The sequence below is a fragment of the Urocitellus parryii genome, chromosome 5, assembly GCF_045843805.1.
Source record: "Urocitellus parryii isolate mUroPar1 chromosome 5, mUroPar1.hap1, whole genome shotgun sequence".
Lineage (NCBI taxonomy): Eukaryota > Metazoa > Chordata > Mammalia > Rodentia > Sciuridae > Urocitellus > Urocitellus parryii.
Window position 1 is genome coordinate 164,732,316 of NC_135535.1, and position 25,535 is coordinate 164,757,850.

The 25,535-nt window shown below is 48.0% G+C and overlaps 1 protein-coding gene and 1 non-coding gene across 4 annotated transcripts in view; both read right to left on the minus strand.

Annotated features, from left to right (window-relative positions):
* The window catches only part of Dlg5 (discs large MAGUK scaffold protein 5), a 102,429-nt gene extending 94,376 nt beyond the window's left edge, over positions 1 to 8,053 (minus strand). For all 3 annotated transcript variants that reach the window (XM_077798555.1, XM_077798556.1, XM_026390233.2), the window contains exon 1: positions 7,664 to 8,053. In XM_077798555.1, coding sequence (XP_077654681.1) covers positions 7,664 to 7,967 — 304 coding nt within the window. In that variant the 5' untranslated portion in view covers positions 7,968 to 8,053. The remainder of the gene's footprint in view (positions 1 to 7,663) is intronic.
* Positions 8,054 to 9,965: 1,912 nt separating this feature from the next.
* Trnam-cau (transfer RNA methionine (anticodon CAU)) lies at positions 9,966 to 10,038 on the minus strand. Its single transcript has one exon. It is a non-coding gene; the product is annotated as a tRNA-Met (tRNA).
* Positions 10,039 to 25,535: the final 15,497 nt, after the last annotated feature.

Sequence of the window (25,535 nt, forward strand, 5' to 3'; positions counted from 1 at the left end):
TGACCTTGGGAACTTCAGACACCAATGTCACACCACCTGCTTCCATCAAAGACATACTGTGGGTGGTGACATCTGTGTGTGCATCTGGGATTCGCTCAAGTCTTCCTCCTCTCCCACAGCGTTCCGCCTCTGTGAAGTTATCCCTTAGGAATCTGTATGTGCATTTGCAGAGGGTCTGCAGAGGGACACACCATTCACTCTATGCACAGATGACACCCACTCAACAAAAAGTTGTTCAACACAGATCTTGGGTCAGGCTCTTTCCTCAGCATTACGAGTAAACAGCTCATCCAGCACCAGGGCCCAAGGGTGCAGGGGCACATTCTGCTCTAGCGACCCATAGCCACAGTAAGAGCAACCTTGACCACTGGGTGGCATGTTTGCAAAGTGTTCCCACAGAATCCTCAGAAGTACCAGGGGTTCCTGGTTTTCTGGCTCTAGGGCTGGTTTCCAGCCTCCTGCTGCCACTGTGATGCTGCACAACTCACCATGATAACAAAGTACTCCTCCTTTTTCTTACCAAAGGCGGCCAAACAGCATCGTGAAGCAGTTGATGTTTGCTGTGTTCCCCGTGCACCCCCCCCCCAGGAGAAATAGCTTTATATGCACTAAGAGCCAGAGAAGGAGAGTAGGATCTGAGATCCCAGAGATTAGGTTCCAAAATGGCAGCCCAAGCTCATCAACTGAACAGACTCTGCTTCCCAGAAGCCCTGCAGGCAGGCGCTGCCACCAGCCAAGGGCTTGCTATGAAATGTACGTGTCACCAAACCACACAAGTCTGCCACACTACAGAAAGGTACAGGTTTTGTTCCATCATTAGATTTCAACAAAACCTCCCAGTTACAAGTACTACAAAAGGAAAAATAATAATATTGGCATTTTGCCGAACTTAAACTTGACCTTAACGTTTGGCTCAGAGGTTTCACCATCTCCAAAAACAAAGCTCCCCTGCTAACTTCTCCAGCTATAAGATCCAGCCAAGCAGTGAGAAGACAGCCTTTGCTAGCCCGTGGCAATCCTCTCCCCATTTAACCCAGCCTGTCGGGGCTGAACAGCAGGGTGAGGTAGGGTAGAGGTGGGGGTGGAATAACTTCCCCCAGTATGACACAGCAACTGGAGCTTGATGGGACAGCAGAACCAGTGAGACCAGAGGGGAGGGTCCAGTCCATCTCTGCTGGAAGGGGAGGAAGAGGGATACTTGGCAGCCTGTGGTGTTCGCACATCTTTTTCTGAGCTTTCTTGTGTTCCTCTGTGTCTCTTGTCCATCCTCACTCCTGAGCCTACTATGCTGGATCCAAAGGATTCACAGGATACAAGCCCCGTAGAGGTGGTAGGTACAGAGGAGGGCAGGGATTGGAGGGCTGGCACCCTAAAGACCTTGGCTGTGCACAGGATGAGGGACCCACCTGGGGGGAAAACTGCATTCCCCCAGAAACCCTGAGGAGTGGGCAAGAGGGGCAGTGGAGTGGCAGGATTGACAGGCTGTAGATGGGCAGGACTGGAACCTCTAGGGCACCAGACATTGTGGGGGATATGATTTGGCCCTGGCTGCCTGACACTGGGACTCCACATGTTCAGGAGAGGTTACCTGGGCCTTTCTATCTCTAGCTCTAATTATTGTTTTAATTACTTTATAGGGCACAAGAGACTTAGAAAGGTTAACGGTCTTGCTCAAGGTCTGACCACCACCATCCCTCTCCAGCAATGACCTCGTCTACTAACTGTCTCATCATGCAAAGGTGACACCACATGTAGTGGCTGTAACTACACACGGTTTCTCTTACTCTGGAGAACTGCTCCTACACCCTCTAAAAAGCCATGTGGCACTAGAATAGGCCACCAATCCCATCACCCTGCCCTACTGGTTGGTTCCACTGCTGTGCCCTGAGCCAAAGCTGGGCCAATCTTAGTTCTCCAGCCCCAGCCACAATGACTGGCCTCATGTGGACATGTGGCTCTAATTGACCAATCAGAATTCCTCCCTGAGATTCTTCAGTCTCAGCTGATTGGATAGAGCTCATTTTCTTCTCTGACCATGTGCTGTGAACATAAAGTCTAGAGAGGCCTGGGGACACATTCCAACCCCATGGTTAAGATTGAAGGATTTAGGGGGTCAACTGGCCCTTCTCTACTCCAAGATTTTGTGTTGCCTAAAGACAGGGATAAGTTCTGAGAAATAAATCTGGGGCAATTTTGTTGTGCAAACATCACAGAGTGTACTTACACAAGATCAGATGTCTACCACCAGGTGATATGATTTTATTGGACCACCATTGTGATGTGGTCTGTCATTGACTGTAATGTCATTATGCATCACATGATTGTGTTACAAATAATCAATAAATATTTCTTTCCTGCCTAAAATAGTTTGAGCTATTTTTTTTTATCATCTGCAATAAAGGTATCCTGAACTAATATAAACAGAGAAAAATAAAAATCTTCCCTTCAGGGGCTGGGGTTGTAGCTCAGCGGTAGAGTGCTCACCTAGCACATGCGAGGCCCTGGGTTCGATCCTCAGCACCACATCAAAATAAAAAAATAAAATAAAGGTATTGAATCCAACTACAACTAAAAATTAAATATTTAAATTAAAAAAACTTCCCTTCACTTAAAAGCACTTATCAACGATGACTTTCAAGCTCCTCTGCCACCTCCTCCAAATAATACAATATAAAAAAAAAAGAAAAGAAAAGAAAAATTATAATGGTTGGAGCTTTTACTTTCTGCCTCTTCTCCTGATGACCCTCCAGGATAGAGGGTAGCTCCTACCCAAAGGGAACAGGGGAGAGAAAAAAGGTCCAAGTAACCTCTACTGAATAATAAATAATCCACACTTGTCAATCTGTACTAGTCCTGCTGAAAGAATCTGGCAGGTTTATTCTTAAAAAAAAAAAAAGTCTTCTAGGGCTAACTTCTATCACACCTAAAATCCAAGTTACATCCAAAGTTCTCACTCAGCCATGCACAGTGGTACATGCCTGTAATCCCAGCAGCTCCGGAGAGGCAGGAGGATTGTAAATTCAAAGCCAGCCTCAGCAATTCAGCAAGACCCAAGACCATGTTTCTAAATAAAATACAAAAAAGGGCAGGGATGTGGCTCTGTGATTAAGAGCTCCTAAATCCCCAGTACCAAAAAACAAAACAAAACAAACAAACAAAAAAAAAAACAAACCTCATTCAGCCTAGTGGCACAGCCCTACTGGTTACTGAACATCCGCATCTCCCTCCACCCACAGCCAATGCCAGTCCCTGCTCTGCTGTGTCTGCGGCCCAGGCATCCTACGGTTTCCCCCTGTGCACTCCACTCCCCTCCACCCTACTCAAGTGCCATTCTTTGCACAAAGCCTTCCTCAGACACTGCTGTCTCCATTCTCTGAAGTCTGGTGAAAGCAAGCCAGCCTTTCTCTAGGAAACTAGGGAGGAGGACCAAGGAAAGTGGGAGCTCTGAGCACATGGATGAGAAGTTTAGGCGGTGACCACCGACTTCGGCCACTTCTGCTTCCCAAGAGAAGCTTGGTGTAAAATAATTTGGGAAGGCCTCCACATTTAGGTGGCAATTAGAGTCACTAAGGATAGATGAAAGTATTTACAGATAGTATGTCACATAGCCAGGCACAGTGGCACATACCCGTAATCCCAGCAGCTCGGGAGGCTGAGGCAGGAGGATGGCAAGTTCAAAGCCAGCCTTAGCATGCTAAGCAACTCAGTGAGACTCTGTCTCTAATAAAATACAAAATAGGGCTGGGGATGTGGCTCAGTGGTCGAGTGCCCCTGAGTTCAATCCCTGGTACCAAAAAAAAAAAAAAGTGTGTCACATATATTGTTTTTGGTTTGCAGTATTATACAGGGACTGAATACAGGGCCTCACACATACTAGAACACTTGATCACTGAGCTTCATCCCCAGCCCTTTTTGATTTGTTTTAAGTTATTTTTTGGACATAATATCTTTATTTATTTTTAGATGGTGCTTAGGATCCAACCCAGTGCCTCACATGTGCGAGTGCAAGGCAAGCGCTCTGCCACTGAGCTACAACCCCAGCCCGCTTTTTACTTTTTGAGACAGGGCCTCACTAAGTTGCCCAGACTGGCTTCCTACCTGCAATTCTCTTGCCTCGGTGTCCCAGGTAGCAGACCACAGGTGTGTGACACAGGAGTACATAGTTTTAAAAAGAGAAGTAATCTTGCTTGTGTTTGTGAATCACTCAATAGGTCCATCTTATGATGTCACTCTCCTAAATACCCCCACTCCCCCAACAAGGCAGCAAGCTGAAGGAATGATATTACACACCCCTGCCCAGGGCCAAGCACAGGACCAGTGCCTCCATCCTCCCCCAACACACCTGCCCTGCAGGAACTGAGGCAGACAGCAGAGCACCCGCAGTCCCAACTTGCAGATTGAAGACACTCAGCTCACCCCAGAGGCAGGAAGTTGAGATCCTCAAGGGAGAAAACCTTCATTTTATAACTGCATCAAAGAGAAAGTACTTTTTTCTCTTTGTTGTGAAGGTACAAATTAGATTCACCAGATTCTGGTACAATGAGAAAAAAAAAAAAAAAAAAAACACAGGAGATCTCAGAGGACAACAGCTGTTTTCTCCCCACCCCAGCAGCTAGACCAAGGTGTTCTCTTTTTTTCCCTATAATCAATGTCAAGGACAAGAAAACTCTTCAGAATTCCAGAGTTCTCCAATGACAGGAAATGTCCCAAAATTATAGTGGGAAGGCCTGATCGGGTAACAGGAAAAAACCGCCCCAGACAAGAAGTCAGGAGCAAGGAGTTCAGCCTTACCTCTGGCACCAGCCCTGGGACTTCTTCCTCAGTAAGGGATAGAGCCCTGGATACCAGAGTCACAAAGATACCATGCTTTGCCCTGGGGTTGCCAGAGAATCAATGAATAGGAAAGTATGATATAAAATGCTAAACGGCCTTGCAACTACCAATCCTGGCACTGGAGCCCCTTCTTCCCCCAAAACCCAACACTGTATATTTCTTAGTCACCTCTGTACCCCCAGGCCTCAGCGAGTCAGCTGAGCATGAGCTGCCAGGTGGATTTGATTGGCCCACCTGCCCAGGAACACTAAGTCCCTGCCCTACTCCGAGGTCCTTCAGGTTTCAGGCCCCATACAATTGGACTGCTGGCCACCCTTTGCCTTGGCACCACAGACTCCCATAGCGCACAAGGTACCCACCGGGGATGGGCGTTCTCGACCAGAGGCCCACTCAGTTGTGGAATCTGCTACGAAAGCTTCCTAAATGGGTGATGGCACCATTTCCAATGTAAAGAGATGGTGATAAAACAGCTTCCGCTTGATGCTTGGGTCCTAGGGAAGCCCGCCAGCTCCTCCCTCAGGCTCCACTGGGCCGCACAGTGAGGCCGACTCACTGGCAAAGCCTTGGAGGGGAAATCGCTGGGGAGTGGAAGCACTCAGGGCACAGTGCTAGGATTCCCGGATCATGGCCCCTTAGGGGTAAGACCAAAGCCTCCACCCCTTCAGCCAGAGTACCTCTTACACACTGTGCAATGCCCCATAAGAAGGGCTCCCTGATCTAAAGAAAAAAAGTTTGGGGACACTACTTCGGAGCAATCCATTCCTTGGGAAGACCCCAGCACCCCACTGTTTACTCACCACGTCACTCCTTTCCCCAAGAGGCTTCAGGTGGCATCTCGCCATTCCAAACACTATCCTAATTTTTTCCTAATGTATTAAATAAAATGAACTTAACTTCCCCTTGAAAGTTATTTTTCTAAGGATTTCGTGAAGCCACAGAACTCTGCATTGTGGGAAAACAGATCTGAAATCACTGCCCTTGGGGATAAAATCCAAACCCTACTCTATCCCTTTCTTGGCGTTCAGGACTAGCTCCTAGAACTTCTGCCTGAGGCCCCACCTTCTCCAGAAGGCCTGGTGAGGGTGGATCCAAATTAACAGCAATTCATCCACTAGGTTACCTAGACCAGAGACTGAAGCTAGCACTGATTCACACACATCCCAAAGAAGACTTGAGTCCATACTCCAACTTCTGTGCTTCCTCCCTCTGAAAGATTTCTGGAGATAATCTTGGACAAACTTCCTCCTTCACAAAGACAGAAGTAATTAAAAAGAAAAAAAAAATTGCCCCATAAGACCCTTCCCCCATTCCTACCCTCAGGGCCACATCCGACAGCCCCTTCTTAGCATCTTCCAAAGCACAATCCCAGGAAAGCACTGTATTTGCCCAGAATGCAGCTTTGAGGGAGAGAGGTGTAAGAGAGTGGGTCACTCAAGGTGGAGACAGCAGGACTACTGATAGACAAGCTCTGCTATGTGGCAGACAGTTTAGATTCTCTGTCAGTTTCCTTCAGCTATAAAAACTGAATGGAGATGGCCCATGTAGTTGAGAGCTATTACAAGGAACACCTTATAAAATCACTCCCTTAATAACTGAGGCTTTTAACAGCCACATAAATGGGTCTCTTTAGCCTTTGCCCTACAAGTTGCTAAGGGCAGTTTTTCAGCCCTCTCTGCTCACTTTTTTCCTTTTACATATGTGTCTTCATTTATTTTTATTTTATACATCAGCTAACTCTTAAGGACAAGACTTAGAAAGGATGTACTTGCTGTTCCCTGGCTCTGAATGTGTTAAACAAAACAGTATATCATAATTCAAAACTTGTGGCGCTCAATACTTTCTGAGCATTCCAGCCAGTCCAAGCTAGACTTTTCTCTCTGGGAAACAGGAATAATAGCTAGTTCGCATGGTGGTAACAATTAACACTTGGTAAAGCAGAGTGCCTGCCACAACCGTAGGTGCACAATAAATGTTAGTTCTGCTCCTTTCTCAGTGCAATGCTTTCTTCCTGGCATCCACACTCCCTGATCCGTCCAGAACAAGACTAGCACTCCTCACAGACTCCCAGCAGTACCCCTTCCCTATAGGCACACTGAAAAATCATTCACTTCCAAGAGAAAGAAGGGGTTCCAAAGGGTACCAGCCACCAGCCTTCCTCCGCAGGCAGCTCAGTGCTCTCGGGAGAGAACTGAGCTCCAACAACCACTACTAAGATTTTCCCATGTTGCAATGCAACTTCCCCAACTTTTCCCGACCCAGTTTCCAAAGAAACCTGGGCAGGCTTTGTGCAAAATCAACCACAAGTCTGGATGAGCTGAGATTGAACTTCGGGCAGAGGGAAGGGAGCTGGGTCAAAAAGTGAAGTCCTGAAAGCGGGTGGCAGGGACCAAAATGCAGTTGCACTGGTCCTGGCTCAGGCTCCCTTCTTCTTGATTGTGCCACTGGTTAAATGCTAACACAGGCTGCCAAAGGACTAGCGGACGGTGAAGAGTCATAGAAAAGAAACCCAACGTCCCTCCAAGGCACCCCTCAACCCCGACGCCGCGACTGGACCTGGTGGCCTCCGGGGGACCCTGCAGCCGTGGCACCTGGGAGGGAGAAGGCCTGGGGGAGGGGCAGCATTGTTCACAGAGACCGGCGGGACTGGAGAAGGAGGTGTGAATTCGGGGTCCAGGCGTCGCCCGCTCCCCGCAGGGGCTAAAGGAGAGAAGGTGTCACTCGGGGCAAACGCCGTGTAGCGCAGGGGCCCCAGCGAGATCCCCCTGGGCAAGCTGCCGAGGGAAGGAAGAGAGGTCGAGGCGAGAGGCCGCGGCGGGGGTCTGACACTCACCGGCGCCCTCGGCGGGCTGCGGTGGCCCGGCGACGCCGTTCAGGTAGAGAATGGGCAGCAGGTGAGGCTGCGTCTTCTCCAGCGCCGCGCGCAGGTCCTGGAAGTGGTCCCGCTCCTTGGCCAGGAGCAGCTTGAGCAGCAGCTCCGCCTTGGCGCCTCCCGCCTCCTCGTCCAGCTGCCGCCGCTCGCCAGGGCTCAGCGCTCCCGCGGCCTCGAGCAGTCCGAGCACGGCTTCCACCTCCGTCATGGCCTGGGCCAGGCTCTGCTGACACTGGGCGAGCAGCTCCCGGCGCTGGGGCTCCATGGTGGCGGGCCGCGCCGCCCCGCCCCGCCGGACAGCGCCCGGGCTCCCCAAGGCAGGCGAGCGCCCGGGCGGCAGCCTTAGCGCGCCGGGAGCCGCGAGGCGGCGGGGGCCATGGGCCGGTGCCGGGCGGGCTGGGGCCCGGGGCGGCGGGCGGCTCAGCAGCGGCCGCCTCCCGGGCTCCTGAGCGCAGCCATGTTGGCTGCAGCGGCGGCGGGACTAGAAGAGGAGGAGGAGGAGACGGAGGAGGAGAAGGAGGAGGCGGAGGTGGGGACGGCGGCCGGGGCGCGCCCCGAGGCCCGGCTCCAGCCGGGCATGCCCCCTCCCCCTCGCCTCGGCGCACGGCCCGCCTGCGCCGCCCCTCAACACACTACAACTCCGGGGGAAAGTCGCCGGGCCCCCGACGGCTCCGGCCCCGCTCGGTGACCGCCTCAGCCCGTGCGCCTAGCCCGGCTCACCGGGGCCCCGCAGCCGCCGCTCGCGCCGCCATGGCCCGCGCCCCGCGCCGCCGCCGGCCCGCCCCTCCTGGCCCTCCCCTCCCCCGGCCGGCCTCCGGAGGCGGCGGCGAGCGAAGGGATGGACCTAGAGGAGGGGTCCCGCCCCCGGCCGGCCTTCGAGGCTAGGACACCGCGCGGGCCAGCTCTGCCGGTCTCCCGAGGCCCAGGCGCAACCCGAGTCGGGGACTCCGAGTTAGGCCGGGCACATGGCCAGCCCCCAAGCTATTGGAGACCCCCTTCATAGAAATCCTGCCCCAATTCGGGGTTTCCAAAATAAAGAACTCCAAAATCAAGCTCGGACCCAATGGAGAGGAGATCCCCGAAACTTGGACATCTTCATTTTAAGACCTCCCTGGAAACTGTGAGATTTCCACATTCCACGGAGCTGTTATATTGAAATTTTTCCAGTAAAAGCCCCTCAACTGAGACTCTGTTAATAGTTTTTCTTCCCCTCTTCTGCATCTGAACCCAGTTGGTCCTACAGTGTAAAGGGGTTTGGATGCTGGAGGAGGAAGGTTGTGTTGCTAGATGAGGAAGAGTGGTCAGTGCTAGATGAGGAAGAGTGGCTGTGGAGTCCCTGATCTTGATAGTAGGAGAGGGGCTCTCCCTCTAGATATCCCCCCAAATTGCCTTTCCTCTCAGGAGGAGGTAAAATGATGAGCTACCTTCTTCTCCTCTGACCCCCAGAGAATCCACAGCCAGGCTCTAAAACCAAGAATTTCTGCCTTTCATTATAACCATCACAGACCACTATGCCCCTGACTGATGCCAAGGTCCTTCAAAGCTGGAATACCAAAGGGTTGCTCTAAGTAACCCCACCTACTCTACTCCTGGTGTAGAGGGCCACCCCAGAGCCACCTCAAATGTCTGCTTATAATACACAATCCATTTTCAAATATTTGCTGGCTGGTGACTTTTTCTACTGACTGTCCATCACTTCCATCCCCATGCTTCTTTTCTTCCCAGCAAAAGCACAGTCTTCTTAAATATTCTGCTTCTTTGATGGGAGAAGTCCTGTTTGTTTAATGGAAACAAACTCTTCTACTTAAGATTTAGGACAAGAGTACCAGAATTTGCCCCTCAGGAGCTGAGCATGGTGGCTCATATCCCAGCAACTGAGGGAGGCTAAGGCAGGAAGATGAGATCCAGAGTTCAAGATTAGCCTCAGCACTCACCGAGGCCCTAAGCAATTTAGTGAGACCCTATCTCAAAATAAAAAAGAGCTAGGATGTGGCTCAGAGGTAAAGTGCCAAAAAAAAAAAAAAAAAGACTTTGTTCTTCAGTCTTACACTCCTCTCTAAATAGTTGCACAATGTGGGAGCAAATCAGTTTTATCCTTGCTCACCTGTTCTCTCTTCAAGAGACAGAGGAAGGGGAAAGAATTAGATCAGGGGTTCTAAGTCTTGAACTTAAATAAAAACAAGAAGGTCAATGAAGCTTTTAGTATTTTTTCTGGGATAGAGGTCCATAGCTACATTAAAAAAAAAAAAAATTTTTTTTTTTTTGGAGGTGCTGGGGATTGAACCCAGGGCCTTGTACACATGAGGCAAGCACTCTACCAACTGAGCTATATCCCCAGCCCATACAATGAATTATTTAAGGCCAATGTGACTGACCGTGGACTCCAATATAGTGGAACTACTTAAAGATACCTCCCTGTTCAACCAGTCTGGGCTTCTACTGCTGAACGGGTTTTAGGAGAGTGGAAGCTGCCTGTAGTGCCAGGGTCCCGCAAGGGTCCCAAGGTCCTCCCTCCGTCTCCTGCCCCTAAGACATTGTTCCTCTTTCTGGTCATCACTTACCTTACAGCAACCACACTTCCAAAATCATCCTCAAGATATCCACTTTCCAGAGAACATGTGGAACATTTGTTCTTGGCTGGATGAATAGAAATCCAAATGACAGGAGGAAGGTAGAAGTAGAGACAGCAGAAGAGGAAAAGTTGGAGACTAATTTGGTTTATAGTTAGAACCAACTGTAAGCCCCAAATCCAAAGGGTATTTGAAATAGGAGGGGACAGGAGACATGGTCTCTTAGAAGCTCTGTGAGGAGAATGTGTGTTTCTTCCCTGGAAGCCTTCCCAAGAAGCAGTGAGGAAGCCCAGTGGCACAGAATGACCTCATTTAAACTTGATTACATCTGTAAAGACCCTACTTCCAGATAAGGTCACATTCATAGGTACTAACCTTTAGGACTTGAACATATCTTTTGGTGGTGGTGGGGACACAATTCAACCCAGTATTAGGCACAAAGGATGTTGTGTATAGGAGGTACTCCAAAGAATAGATGCTTTCTCCCAGTGTCTGGGCAGTGATGAACACTCTTTTTGTAAATCCTTAACTTTTAGCAAACTTTGGGGTTTATGCAAAACATGAACCCTGGGGAAGATTGTTTGGTTAAGTTTTAGGATTGCTTTAACTAATGACCTTGATATGACTTCTGTAGGTTTTTGTTTCAGTGTTGGGGCTCAAACCCAGGACGTTGCATATGGTAAGCAAGCACTCTACCTAGCCCTATTTCTGTTCCACACTTTTATATTCTTTGGAGTACCTCCTATACACAACCTCCTTTGTACTTAATATTGGGTTGAACTGTGTCCCCACCACCACCAAAAGATATGTTCAAGTCCTAAGGGCTAGTACTTATGACGGTGACCTTATCTGGAAATAGGGTCTTTACAGATGTAATCAAGTTTAAATGAGATCATTCTATGTCACTGTGCTATGTATCTATCCCTTTCATCAATACCAATCTTGTTTACTGTTGCTTTGGTTTTTTTTGTTTTTTTTTTGTTTGTTTGTTTGTTTGTTTTTTACTGTTGCTTTGTAACAAACTTTGAAATCAGGAAGTGAGAGTCCTCCTAATTTGTTATGGGTTTTATTTTTTTTCTTTTCTTCTAGGTTGCCACCTCTGGTCTCTTAAAAACAATATGAATTTTAATATCAGCTTGTTAGTTTTTATAAAGAACTCATCTGTAATTCTGATTGGGTTTGCAATGATTCTATAGAAGAATTTGGAGATTATTGCTATCTTAACAATATTATATCCATGAGCATTTATTTAGTAGGTTTCTTTTTTGTACTGGGGGCTGAATCCAGGGCACTTTATCACTAAGCTACATCTCCAGTCCTTTTTATGTTTTTTTATATTGAGACAAGGTCTTACTGAGGTGCTCAGGCTGGCCTCAAACATGCAATCCTCCTGCCTTATCCTCCAGAGTCACTGGGAGTATAGGTGGGCACTGCTGCACCCAAGAGTGTTTTTAATATTTTTCAACAATGTTTTGTAGTTTTCCAGAGACAAGTTTTATACTTCTTCCATTGCATTAGTATTTTATTGTTTTTAAACTATTGTATATTTTTTTCTTAATTTCATTGTCAATTTGTTCATTGTATTTGAATAAAAATATTAGTGATTTTTATATTTTAATAACAAGCTCATACTGGATTTGAGTGGGACCCTATTCAATGACTGGTGTTCTTATAAAAAGAGCAAAAATTCAGGCACAGAGGCACATCCACTGGGAAGCATGCCAGGTAAGGATGAGGCAGAGACTGGAGAGAGATTTTCTACAAGCCAAAAAGAAAACTGGAGAGACCCCTAGAAGCCAGGAGAGAGACCTGGAGCAGAGGCTCCCTGAGAGACTCCAGAAGAAACCAACCTTGCTCACTCCTTGCTTTTAGATTTCTGACTGCAAGGACTATGAGCCAGGAAGTGCTTGTCTTGAGTCCCCCAGTGGCCATTCATTCATCACGGCAGCTCTGGGAGGCTCCTGCATGTCCCATCAGGATGGCAGTGTGAAGGAGAAGGTGGTATCCCCGCTTCACACATTGCTCCCATCCCTCACCCTTCCACTGCTGAGTATTTCCCCACAGATTTACCCACTGGTCTTAGGAAAAGAGGCTCCCTCCTCCTTGAGCAGAGCTCTGCCTTGCTCTGGACCGTCCCTGCATACTCCCTACCTGTGTTCTGCCAGGCCTCCTTCCCCCTTCTCAAAGATCCTCCCTGTTCTGCTCTCCTGTCCTTAGGAAGGAAGAGACTCCCGTGTCAGTGCTCTGGTTGGCACTTTGGAATCCTGCTTGGACCACAGCTCCCCACAGGGGACACTATGGTTTCCCGTGAGTGCACCTTCGGATGCCACCCGTGGGGCCTTTCCTTCACACACCCGCTAGCCCCGTCCCATGAGACATCTTCCCTTCTAGATCATCCTCCTGGCACACTCTCTCTCCTTTCTCTGGCTCCTTTCTCTCTGAGGCTGACTCCAGTCCTCTTGTGTCCACATGCCCCTTCCCTCCTCTAAAGGGGAAGTTCTACATGACGCTGACTGGTAGTGTCCCCAGGGTGGCGACTTACCTTTCTGGAGCCTATATTTCTGCATCTTTAAATTGGGAACGAACATCACCCATCGGTAGGGTTTTAGGAGAATTAAATAATAGCACTGACATGCCGGGTGCTTTGGTACATGCCTGTAATCCCAGCGGCTTGGGAGGCTGAGGCAGGAGGATCATGAATTCAAAGCCAGCCTCAGCAACAGCGAGGTGCTAAGCAACTCAGTGAGACCCTATCTCTAATAAAATACAAAATAGGACTGGGGATGCGGCTCAGTGGTTGAGTGTCCCTGAGTTCAATTCCTGGTTCCCCAAAGGAAAAATTGTCAAGGAGCCCTTGACAATTCCTGGCATGGGGTGGGCATGTGAATTCCCTAATATGGCACTCATGCAGGCCTCTACTGCTGGTCAGAATGCCAGAATGAAAGGTTTGCTTAGCCACTTACTAGCTGGATAAAGTTAAATAGACTTCTCTGTGCCTCAGTTTTGCCATGTGTAAAATAGAAATGTCCAACAACTTGCAGTGGCACACGTTTACAATCCCGGAGACTCAGGAGGCTGAGGCAGGAGGATTGCAAGTTAGCAGCTAGCCTCCACAATTTAGCAAGCCCCTGTCTCAAAAATAAAAATAACTGGGGATGTAACTCAGTGGTAAATTGCCCCTGGTTCCATTCCAGTATGCCCACAAAAAAATAGAGATGTTGATAATAGTATCACAGTACTGCTCCATCCAGGGTAATTGCCGCTTCTTCTGGCATCTCTGTAGGAAGACCGAGTCTGCAGTGTGTAGCAACAGGTTTTGCACAGACGTTTGCAGTTTCCTGGATGAACGGGTTGGATTCTGGCTCAAAGATTTCAGTTATCTCGCGTTTAGATGGTGAACTCAGAGGCCCCTTGGACTTTATTCTCTGCTGTATCTCCTTAACACTGCACCAGGTATAGGTGCTCAAAAATTTTACTTTTTTTTTTTTTTTTTTTTTTTTGTACTGGGGATTGAACCCAGGGGCCCTTTACCACTGGGCTACATTCCACTCCTTTTGTTTGTTTGTTTGTTTGTTTGGACACAGGGTCTCACTAAATTGCCAAAGCTGGACTCAGAACTCACAATCCTCTTGCCTCACTCAAAGAATAGCTGGAATTGCAGGCTGATACCACTGTGTTTTTTTTTTTTAAACTCATCTGTATTTATTACTCTTTTTTAAAAATATTTTTTAGTTGTTGATGCATCTTTATTTTTATTTATGTATTTATTTGTATGTGATGCTGAGAATCGAACCCAGTGTGTCACACATGCTAGGCAAGCGCTCTACCACTGAGCTACAATCCCAACCCATGTATTTATTACTCTAAATAAAGCAGAATGTTGACTTGAGTACTACCTATTTCCATTCGTAAGCCTTACTGAGTCAACTATTTTTGTTGTTGTTGTTACTGGGGGAGTGAACTCAGGAGTATTCAACCACTGAGCCACATCCCCAGCCCTATTTTGTATTTTATTTAGAGACAAGGTCTCACTGAGTTGCTTAGGGCCTCACCTTTGCTGATGCTGGCTTCGAACTTGCGATTCTCCTGTCTCAGCCTCCTGAGCCTGGGATGACAGACGTGTGCCACCGTGCCCAGCTCTGCTTTAGTTTTTGAATGGCTTTGTAACACACCTAAGGGAGGAATAAGTTTTGTTCCTCTAAATACATTTCTTTGAAAAACAAGCCCTGGAGAGTCCCCCAGCCAATTATTTCAGTTTAACATACTTGGTTCTAGAGGACTAGCACATGCACAGTGGGAAACTACAAGGGATGGAGCCACTTTAACAAATATTTTTCTTAAACATGGAGGTCTATCTTGGAACACTTCAGGGACAAAAAGATTTGGTCTGGTCTAGAAAGGGATACAACTGGTTGGTAGCAAACACTTTAGACCACAAAGTTAATAATACGTTCCATGTCTTAGAACAAACATCTCAACCTGTTAAAAAGACTAATACCACTTTGAAGGAGGGCTTCAGTGCAAAACTCTTTAGTTCATTCATACATTCATTCATCTATTAATTTAAAATTATCTATTGGCTGGGCCGGATGGCGCATGCCTGTAATCCCAGCGGCTCAGGAGACTGAGGCAGGAGGATTGCAAATTCAAAGCCAGCTTTAGCAACAGCGAGGTGCTAAGCAACTCAGTGAGACCCTGTCTCTAAATAAAATAGAAAATAGGGCTGGGGATGTGGCTCAGTGGAATGCCCCTGAGTTCAATCCCCCCTACCCACCCACCCCCAAATAAACAACAAAAAGTATCCATTGAGGGGCTGGGTATAGTACACGTATGTATACTTGTTGGCTGGGTATAGTACACGTACGTATACTTCCAGCCACTCAGGAGATTGAGGCAGGAAGATTGCAAGTTGAAGGCTAGCCTTGGCAACTTAGTGAGAACTTTTCTCAAAAGTAAAAAAAAAGAAGAAGAAGAAGGTTGAGGATGTAGGGATGTAGCTGAGTGGTCAAGCATTCCTGGGTTCAGTTCTCAGTGCTGCAACATAAAACAAACAAACAAAAAAACCACCAGTATCAGCAGTCTGGGGGTGCAGCTCAGTGGTGGTCACCTACTTTGCAGGTGTCCAGCCCTGTGTTCACTCCCCTGCACAATGACAACAACAACAACACACACACACACACACACCACACACACACACGAAATATCAGCTTAAAAACAAGAATTTGGAAAGGTGGGCAGCTCAAAAGAAGTGACATAAAGCCACCTCTGGGGGGCTAGGCACCAGGAGCCCCACCCTTTCCTGCCTAACCCTGCACAAAAGCTTACTAGATCCTACTAAAGATGTCCCTGCTCAGAAATCCAGACCAGTGCGACAGGCAGCAAGACAAATGTGGCCCCCAGGGCACAGCCCTTCCAGTTTCTGCAAGCACAGTCCTGCCTGGGAGCCTGAACCTTCTCATTCAGAGGCAGTTCTTCACATTTCCACTGAGAGGTAAACCTGCTGTGGGGCGCCATCTGAGCCTTACCAGCCTTCTGGCAAAAGGGTTTGATGTCCCTGCTACTTGCTGTCATTGTAACTTTCTATATCCCGCTTATTAACATTTGTCAACTAGTATTGTTACATTGACTGATTTACTTCTCTGTCTCCCAGTGGTAGGCAGAATCCCCACCCCCAGAATAGACACCCATGCCCTAAATTCCTGGGATCTGTGAATAGGTTTTGTTCCATAGCTAAAGGGGCTTTGCAGATGTGATTAAGATTATGGACTTAAAATCCGGAGAGTATTCTGGATTACCCAGGTGGGTCCAACCTAATCACATGAGCTCTTAAAAACAGCATTTTTCTCAGGCTGGGGGCAGAAGGGGAAGGCAGAGAGATTCCAAGCATGAGAAGGGTTTGATTAATCATTGCTGACTGTGAAATGTGAGGGTGCAGATGCAAGGACCAGAGAGGCTCCAGGAGCTCAGTGTGGTCACCAGCTGACAACCAGTCAGAAATGGGGACTTCCGTCCTAGAGCTGCAAGGAATTGGATTCTGTCAACAACCTGAATGAGCCTAGAAGTGAATTCTTCCTAGCACCTCCCATAAGATCTCAGCCAGCCATCTCCTTGTTTTCAGTCTTGTGAAAGAGACCCTGCGCAGAGAAACCAGCCAAGCTCACCTGCACCTCTGATTTCCAGTGCTATAATATACTGGAAATTTTGTTATGGCAGCAATAGATGACTAACAATTTCCGACGGAACAGGAGCTCTGCTGGGGCAGGAGTGGCATTGATTTATTCATTGCTCCACCCCACAGACCTAACCATAGCTCCTTGCACTTGACAAACACTCAGCACAGTGCATTGCCTGGATGAATGGAAGCCTCCCCTTCCACCAGGACTGACTTTTGGAGTAATTATTTGAGGCAGAATCTGCTGTTCCACCAGTGACTGGAGGTGAAGTTTTCAAGTAAAGACACCTAGACACTGGGCCCTGTCTGCAGACTGAGTGAGCTGAAGCTCCAGGGGCCCCAGTCCCTGGATTTTAGGTTCCAATGAATGAGCAACAGCTGTTGCTGGAGAAACAGTTCCTGGAGCTCAGCTCCACGTGTGTGGCTCCTTGGGAAGTCAGCAAGTCTGCCCGCCAGAGTGGATATGCAAGAATGTAGGGGCATCCAGCACAGGCCTGGGACCATTTCCATGTGAGTGTGGTCAGCTCTGAATGCCAACTCAGGCTTGTGAGGGTGTGCAGCCATGGGTGTGTGTGCCCGGAGAAGCAGTCCTTCCTAGGATGGGTGCTCTGTGCCACCCAGGAAATCACAGGTGGCCCAACATCTGAGAGGTGGCATTTCAGAGTTTCTTTGAAAATTTCCTTAAAAGAATGACTACCGGGACTGGGGATGTGGCTCAGTGGTAGCGCGCTCGCCTGGCATGCGTGCGGCCCGGGTTCGATCCTCAGCACCACATACCAACAAAGATGTTGTGTCCGCCGAGAACTAAAAAATAAATATTAAAAATTAAAAAAAAAAAAAGAATGACTACCCCAAGATGCTAAAAATGGAATTCTACTTGTAAAAATGCATAAATCCACACAACTTTTTAGGAATATTATGACTATGAAATAAACTAGACAAGTTAGGGGGAAAAAAATGACCTTAAACTTGGCTCTTGTTAGTTTCTCAAATATTGAAGACATTTTCCTTCCAGACTGATTTTGTTCTTAGTTCAGGAGTGGCTCAGAGGATTTGCTTTTAGTATTTTTTTTAGTTGTCAATGGACCCTTATTTTATTTATATGTAGTGCTGAGAATAGAACCCAGTGTCTCAACAGATGCTAGGCAAGTGCTCTACTACTGAGCCACGACCCCAGGCCCAGCTCAGAGGGCTTTAAAAGGGGATCTAGGAGAGGCCCATTACTAGTAATGTGTCTTGCCCTTGCAGAGTACGTGGAGCAAGGCAGGATTCTGGGATCAGAGATTCAAAGCATTGCAGAACCTTAGATTAATTCTTAGGAAGGATTAACTAATGACTTCATAAATAACTATTTGCTGAGGGGCTACTATGTGCCACATGCTAGGCTAACCCTAAGTCTACCAACCTCACTTTGCAAACAAATTGCTGAGAAAATGCCCCAAACCCAAGTCAATTACTGTTTATCACCCAAATTCACTGCTCTCTCCCCTGGAGCCCAGGCTTTTCATTTTGAAGTCACCATCATCAGTTTTTAACCCCAACATATAAATTTCCTGCAGCAACTCAGCCAGGCCTATGCTCCAGCTCATCCTCTCTCTCTCTCTCTCTCTCTCTCTCTCTCTCTCTCTCTCTCTCTCTCTCAGGGTTGAACTCAGGGGCACTCAAACACTGAGCCACATTCCAGCCCTATTTCGTATTTTATTTAGAGGGTCTCACCGAGTTGCTTAGCGCCTCACAGTTGCTGAGGGTGGCTTTGAACTCGCAATCCTCCTGTCTCAGCCTCCTAAGCTGCTGGGATGACAGGCATGCGCCATCATGCATGGCTAGTTCCTCATCTCTCATCCCACCTTCCTGTTAAAACACTCCTAAGGTGTGTCTCCTACAGAAACCACTTTGAAGTCACATTTGGAAGAGATCTGACAGTATGTAATAACATCTTCCCCAAAGAACCTGCCTTTAACAACAGAGCTGGACTTCAGTTTTCTCCAGGAAACCCAGTGGGCCAAGCAGACAGCCTCCTGGCCAGCTGGCCTTGTGTCTATGCTCTGTGCACTGTGGGATTGGCCCCTTGAGAACTATTCTCATTTCCCCTAGAATCTTTACAGGGTCCCCACTGCATTCAGGACAAAGCGGAGCTCCCCAGATGGATGCCCGAGGCTGGCTGTCCTCTGACTCCATCTCCCATCACTCCAGCCATGCTCCAGCAGCTGACCCACCCTGCTGTACGATGTGCCCCTCTCCCTGTTCTTGCCCACTTCTCTGCCTCCTCTTCACCTGCCCAGACTCCTCTCATTCCTTCAGGTCAGGAGAAACCCCCACCGTCCCTGCTTTCCCTCCTCAGAAGTCCCAATGTGCTTTTGCTTCAAATTGCTTTTCTTCCCCCTTCTGCCATTGTCTACTGCCATCCATGGTTTGTGAGTTTTCCTGGGATGTGCTCTACCTGGAAGTCAGGAGCCTCTGCATTATCGATCCTTCACAGTGCCTCTGCCAGTAGAAATCTGGAGTACATGCTTCAGAAATACTAGAGTGTTGATGGCAGGTACAGTGGCTAATCCCAGCAACTTGGGAGGCTGAGGCAGGAGGATTGCAAGCTCGAGGCTGGCCTCAACAAACTTAGCAAGATGCTTGCAACTTAGGGAGGCCCTCTCTCAAATAAAATAAATTAATTTAAAAGGCTGAGGATGAGGCTCAGTGGTTAAGCAACCCTTGGTTCAATTCCCAGTATCCCCCCAACACACAAAATAAATAAATAAACAACAATAACAACAACAACAGAAAAACCTTGAGGGTTGAAAGAACCAAATCGAGGGAAAGTGGGCAAGAGACATAGAGGTAATTTCCACAGACACCCACTTAGGTCCTGCTTCCCCCAAATGAGCCACACTTGCTCTGACTCAGGAGCAGACATTTGCCTTCCTGGTACTCATAGCATTTTATCTATTTTTGGGACTGTGTTTAGCGATGGCCTCCCATGGACTATGTGCTCCGCAGAAAACCAGGTTCACCTCTGTGACCCCAGCATCTAGCCTGATAGGGGCTCACAACTATGAATTGAAAGAATGAATTGGGGACTGGGGTTGTGGCTCAGTGGTAGAGCACTCGCCTAGTATGTGCAAAGCCCTGGGTTCGATCCTCAGCACCACACATAAATAAATAAATAAAACAAAGGGATTGTGTCCAACATCAACTTAAAAAAAAAAAAAAAGAAAGAGACTAAATTGGGAGGGATGAGATCCCCTGTTCTGCTTGCTTGTGATTTGCACTCAGAGGCTCTCAACATTTGCTCTTCTCCAGTTTAGGCCGGGACTGGAGCGCAAGAATCGGTGTCTTCAGGGTAAATAGGACCCTGGCCATAGAGCAAGTCAGAACCCTTTCTTGGGTGCTCGCTGTGTGGCAGGCACCATACAGCTGCCTCACCTGCAGCCTCGGTGACTCCTCACTGCAGGCAGGAGACACCAGGACAGGCTCCACCGCACAGATGAGGGTCCTAGGGCTCAGCATTCTACTCCTCCCGGCTGTGCATGGCTCTCATCTTGCAAAGGAGAAAAATCTCTAACCGGGCGGTTGCTGGGAAGTCCCAGAAAAGCTGTTGAAAATGCATCAATTCTTCCCCCGTCGTCAATGGATTTTTAAATGTGTATTTATTTACTTATTTTGCGGTATGAAGGATGAAACCCAGGATTTTCCGTAGGCTAGACAAGTACTCTACACCCCCAGCTACCCCTGCCTTCAAAGGAAATAAATACAGCTCCTGGGGCACAACTAGAAATCAACAACTGGTCTGTCAGTGCTGACATATGTAAATCAGATGCAAAGGGCCCATGGGCGCCCCCCGCAGACGCTTAGAGCTAAGGAGAGTGTTCCAAAGCCAGAAGCAGCTTGCTAGAAGGGCCCGTGCAGCTTGGGTACTCTGGTTTGGTTAAATCAGAAAAACACCTGGGCCCCAAAGCTTCCAGAGCCTTCCCAGGCATCCCCTCAGTCGTCCCTCCTCCGCCATGAGGCAGCGACAGTGCCTCTGCTCCACACTGAGGCTCAGACAGGCCAGTCAGCTTGCTCAGGATCATGAAGCTGGAAAGTGATGGGCTCAGCCACCTCCAGAGCTCCCTGCAGGGGTGGGCAAGACTACCCTCCAAGCAAACCTCCTCTGTGTGGAAGTTACCAGATGAACAAGGGCTGTCGGCTTCCCACTAGGAGCCATGTACCCTGTGCAGCTTTATGGCAGAGAGAGGGGCATTCCTTGGAGGGAAAGCTCCTATCTGGGGAGTCATGTTTAGGCAAACAGTGACACAAGGTGTTCTTGCAGCAGTAAGACAGCAACACCTGGCCATTCCCGAGGCGTCTGCCTGGGTGCAAGGCCATGAAGTCCCTTGAAAGACTGTGCATGTGGACAATGAACAAACTATATGTAAAAATAAGATTCTGACCCAGAAACCAGAAAGCCAACCCACTGTCGACAACAACCAGTCCAGGAAGCCAAACAACATTGCCTGTAGCAACTGGCCGCAAAGGGCCAGAACTTCATCAATAACTGACCATTTCCTTAGTTTTTGCCCCCTCTTGCAATTTAGGACCGACCCTAAACAATCACATAAGGTGTCCTGAGTCTAGTTAGCCAACCTCCAGCTTCCTGTGCCAACAGCTGCCCATCATCATGCACCTGAAGATTCCCCTTTCTATTATGGAGCTTCCCCTCATTCCCACCTGCCTGGCTGTCTTATCTGTGAAATGGGAGAATAACCCTGGGCATAAGTCTTTTAGGAAAAGAATGCCTAGGGTTGCAGCCCACACCCTGGGTCACCTTTGATGGATGTTGCAGCCACATAACACACTTCCCTGTGGTTCAGTACATTCCTGGGGATAGCCTCAAGTCCAGATCCTTCATTTTTTCCAGGAAGGAGCCTGACATCCAGGCTGAAAAAATGTTTACTTACCCAAGGTAGTCTCCTCGAGGTCTCTAAGAAACCAGCCGTGGTCTCAGGTTTCCTCCCGCCAACTTCCCAGGAAAGCAGCCTCGGGTCTTTTCAGGAACCCCACAGGTTGCAGCTTAGATCTACGGTGAAACTAAAGAGAGCAGAAGTGCGCTCAGGACTGAGTTCCCAGGAGCCAAGGGAGCTTCTCAACCAGGAAAGGCCAGTCCTGGACCGGCCACAGAGCCGTACCATCCATGGGGACGGTTTCCTTCTTGGTTTTAGGGAGTGCGGGCCCCACCCAGCCTCTCTGAGCCTCTTTAATTCAGGGTGTCTGGCTGCTTCTGGAAGAGTCCCTTCTTCCCTGGTGCCGGCTCCACCCAAGACTGGCCCCACCTTCTCACTGCCAGACCAAAGCAAAAGGGGAATACAAAGCCCAGTGCTGACCTCTTTGTAACCCTGCACCATCCGCTATCTTTTTTTTTTTTTAATATTTTTATTTATTTATTTATTTATTTATTCATTTATTTATTTATTTATTTTAGTTTTTTTAGTTTTCGGCGGACACAACATCTTTGTTGGTATGTGGTGCTGAGGATCGAACCCAGGGCCGCATGTATGCCAGGCGAGCGTGCTACCGCTTGTGCCACATCCCCAGCCCAAATAATATTTATTTTTTTGTTTTAGGTGGACCCAATATATTTTATTTTTATTTGGTGCTGAGAATCGAACCCAGTGCCTCACACGTGCCAGGTGAGCGCGTTATCACTTGAGCCACATCCCCAGCCCCCACCCGCTATCTTAATAAATTTAAATGTATAAACTCTTAATCCTTAGAATAGTCTTCTGACATATGTACCCTTATTAACACGTCCATTGAACAAATGGCAAAACTGAGTCACAGAGAAGCCAATAGATGTGCCCAGAGACATACAGTTAGCAAGGAGAAGAGCGGGGATTTAAATCCAGCTCCATAATAGAGTGCTTGCCTGGCACACTCAAAGCTCAGGGTTTGATCTCCAGCACTGCAAAAAAACAAAAACCACCCGGGTTCAGAAATGAGCTCTAAACTCGAACCCCCACCCTTAGCTCCTTAGAATGTTTCCAAACGAACACAAACACCCATGGGAGAATCTTGGGGGTGTTCCAAAGTTGGAAGCAAGATGCTGGGTTTTCTCTCTTCTATTCTTCGCTCATTTTTGGTCCCTCAGACACCCATTGACCCCCCAGAGTGGCACCAGAAGGACACAGGCTTTCTCTACTGCAGGCCTAGCCCTCTCCTGGGAATGACAAGGCCCTGCTGACCCCCACTAGTGGCATCATCACTTCCTTAATGGTAAAATACAGCTTACCTTGGGAAGAGACACAAAGTGTCACTATAGAAGACATGTGGCACTGGAGGGGAGCCTTTGACTTCCAGGTTCCTGGGCTTTAGCTCAGACCCACTGGCCAGGTCCAGGACAATCTGCAGGAGACTAGGGAACCTGAATTTGTAAGTAGGCTCTTATCAGAGTCTGGGAAACGGTGAAGCAGGACCCTCAGAAGCCCTCTCCCAGGGACCTTTGCCACCGCCTGCAGTTTCCACTTGCATTCTGAGCTCAGTGAGCTTCTGGTGATGGCACCTAAGGACCACTGGCCGAGCCCCAGCAGCGCTAGGCCGGGAGGGCTACAGAGCTACAGGAGGCCCTGTGGGTGTCAGGCAGAACTTTCCCTTAAGCTGCACAGCTGACGCCTGTGAGAACACACCAGTCCACGTTGCTGCAGACCTCTCTGTTGCCCCCACTCAACAGAGTTTTTCTTTATTGATTTGCTCCCTTTAGCGGGCCCCCTCCCTCCTGCTGACACTTGTCCTTACTGAATGAATAAATGAATGGCAGAAGGAGACAGACGTGTCAACAGCTAGCAGTAATTCAAGCAGAATGGAGAAAGTGCTAAGTGGTGGTGGGATGAGTCATCCACGCAGGCAGGGAAGGAAGAGGGGAAAAAGAGATTCATTGTCTCCTCTGCACTGTCACCACCATGTCTCAGGCCTTCCTCCCTTCCTGCCCCTCACATTCAGAAGACAGCAGAAATGTCCATGTGTCCCTTCAAGGATCGTTCCAAAGCACACACCCTGTTATCATCCACTGGGGATAAGAAATAGTCACCTCCGGAACGTCAGAATCTCCGGGGACAGCACCGTTGCCCTCTGTCGCCCTCCTCCAACCTCTATCCCGATTCTGGTGGGAGAGAAAACTGTGTTCTTGCTTCTCTTTATCGATTGGCCATGAGGATCTGTGTCACTAGACAAAACATTGTCTAGCGTTGCCTGGTTTTGAATTTTCTCTGACTGCACCCTTCCTTCTGTGGCTTCCTTTATGCAACTTGATTTTTTTGGCCTTGAGCCTGTCGATGCTTGTGCTGAAGGCTCATTCAGTCTCACTGATGCACGGTCCAATCTGCTAGGTAAACACACCAACGTTGACTTAGCCGCTCTCGCGCTGATGGCTCTTTGGACTGTGTCCAGTCTTTAGCGATCCCTAACAATGCTGCTGTAGGTGGCCCCTGATGCCTGGGTCTCTAATATATATATATATATATATATATATATATATATATATATATATATGGCAGCGCTGGGTCATGGGGTATGTGCTTCCAGCTGTGCCAGGTAGCTCCAGTTTTCTGGAGGGGTGGAGCCTGCACCTAGGCACTGGCATCTGGAGTTCATCTTCTGCAGTGGCACTGGGGTGGTCTCTCTTAACAGCTCCTCAGACCAATTGAACTCCCTGGGTTTCTTCAGGCTGAGAGTTTGGGGGAAGCTGAAGATTAAAAAAAAAAAAATGGTGCAGGGGCTGGGGTTGTGGCTCAGTGGTAGAGAGTTCACCTAGCATGCACGAGGCACTGGGTTCAATCCTCAGCACCACATAAATGTAAAATAAAGATATTGTGTCCACTTAAAACTAAAAAATAAATATTTTAAAAAATGGTGCAGAGGGCTGGGCATATAGCTCACTTGGTAGAGTGCTTCCCTCGAATGCACAAGGGCCTGGGTTCGACCCCCAGCACCACAAAAAAAAAAAAAAAAAAAAAAATGGTGCAGAGACCACAGTGAAAGTAAGCCTAAAGTTTATTGGCTCCTCAATAATATAGTTTATGTTTTACTATGAGTGACACAAATCCCCAAATAACAGCTGATTAAACAAGATAGAAGTAGATTCCTCTCTCCATAAATGAAGGGCAGAAGTGGACTCTCCAGGCTGCTATACTGCTCTGTGGTGCAGGTTCCTTTGATCCTATTCTACTGTCTCTGCACGTGCTTTGAGCTGCTTGAGCTCCAGCCATCTCATCCGTATTCTAGCCAATGAGAAGGAGGAAGGAAAAAAAGTCTTGCCCCTCTCCTTTGAATTCACTTTCAGAAAGTCACACAAGACCCTTAATATTGCAGGAGCCAGAACTCATCTCACAGACACAATTAACTGCAAGTGATACTGGGAGAAGCCATTTTTGGGGGAAGGGAAGAGATGACATCTTAGCCTTGTGGCCTTGTGCTCAACTAAAAGCTGCTCAACTAAATTCCTACACTATGTTCATTCTGATTTACAATAAATCTTCAACCAATTGTCACTGGATGCACATTATGTCCAGTTGTTATGTCATGGCTCTGTCCCTTCTTTCTCTCCAGGAGGATATGGTTATTTCTTTTTTTTTTTTTTTTAAAGGGAGAGTGAGAGAGAGAGGGGGACAGAGAGAGAGAGAATTTTAATATTTATTTATTTTTTCTTAGTTCTCGGCGGACACAACATCTTTGTTGGTATGTGGTGCTGAGGATCGAACCTGGGCTGCACGCATGCTAGGTGAGCGTGCTACCGCTTGAGCCACCTCCCCAGCCCAAGGATATGGTTATGTTGGGAAAGAAACTCAGTCTTTCTTTCTTAGGAAAAAAAAATTAAATTATTCTGTAGCTCTTATTATTATTATAATATGTATAATACATCACAATTTGAGGTTAAGTTTACATATCATCAAACTTACCGTCCTCACCATTTTTACGTGAACAGTTCAGAAGTAATAAATGCATTCACACTGTTGTGCCACCGATCTCCAGAGCACTTCTCATTTTGCAAAGCTGAAACCCTTGTACTCATTAAATAATAATTCTCTACCTGGCACCCTCCATTCTGCGGCCTGTTTCTCTGATTGGA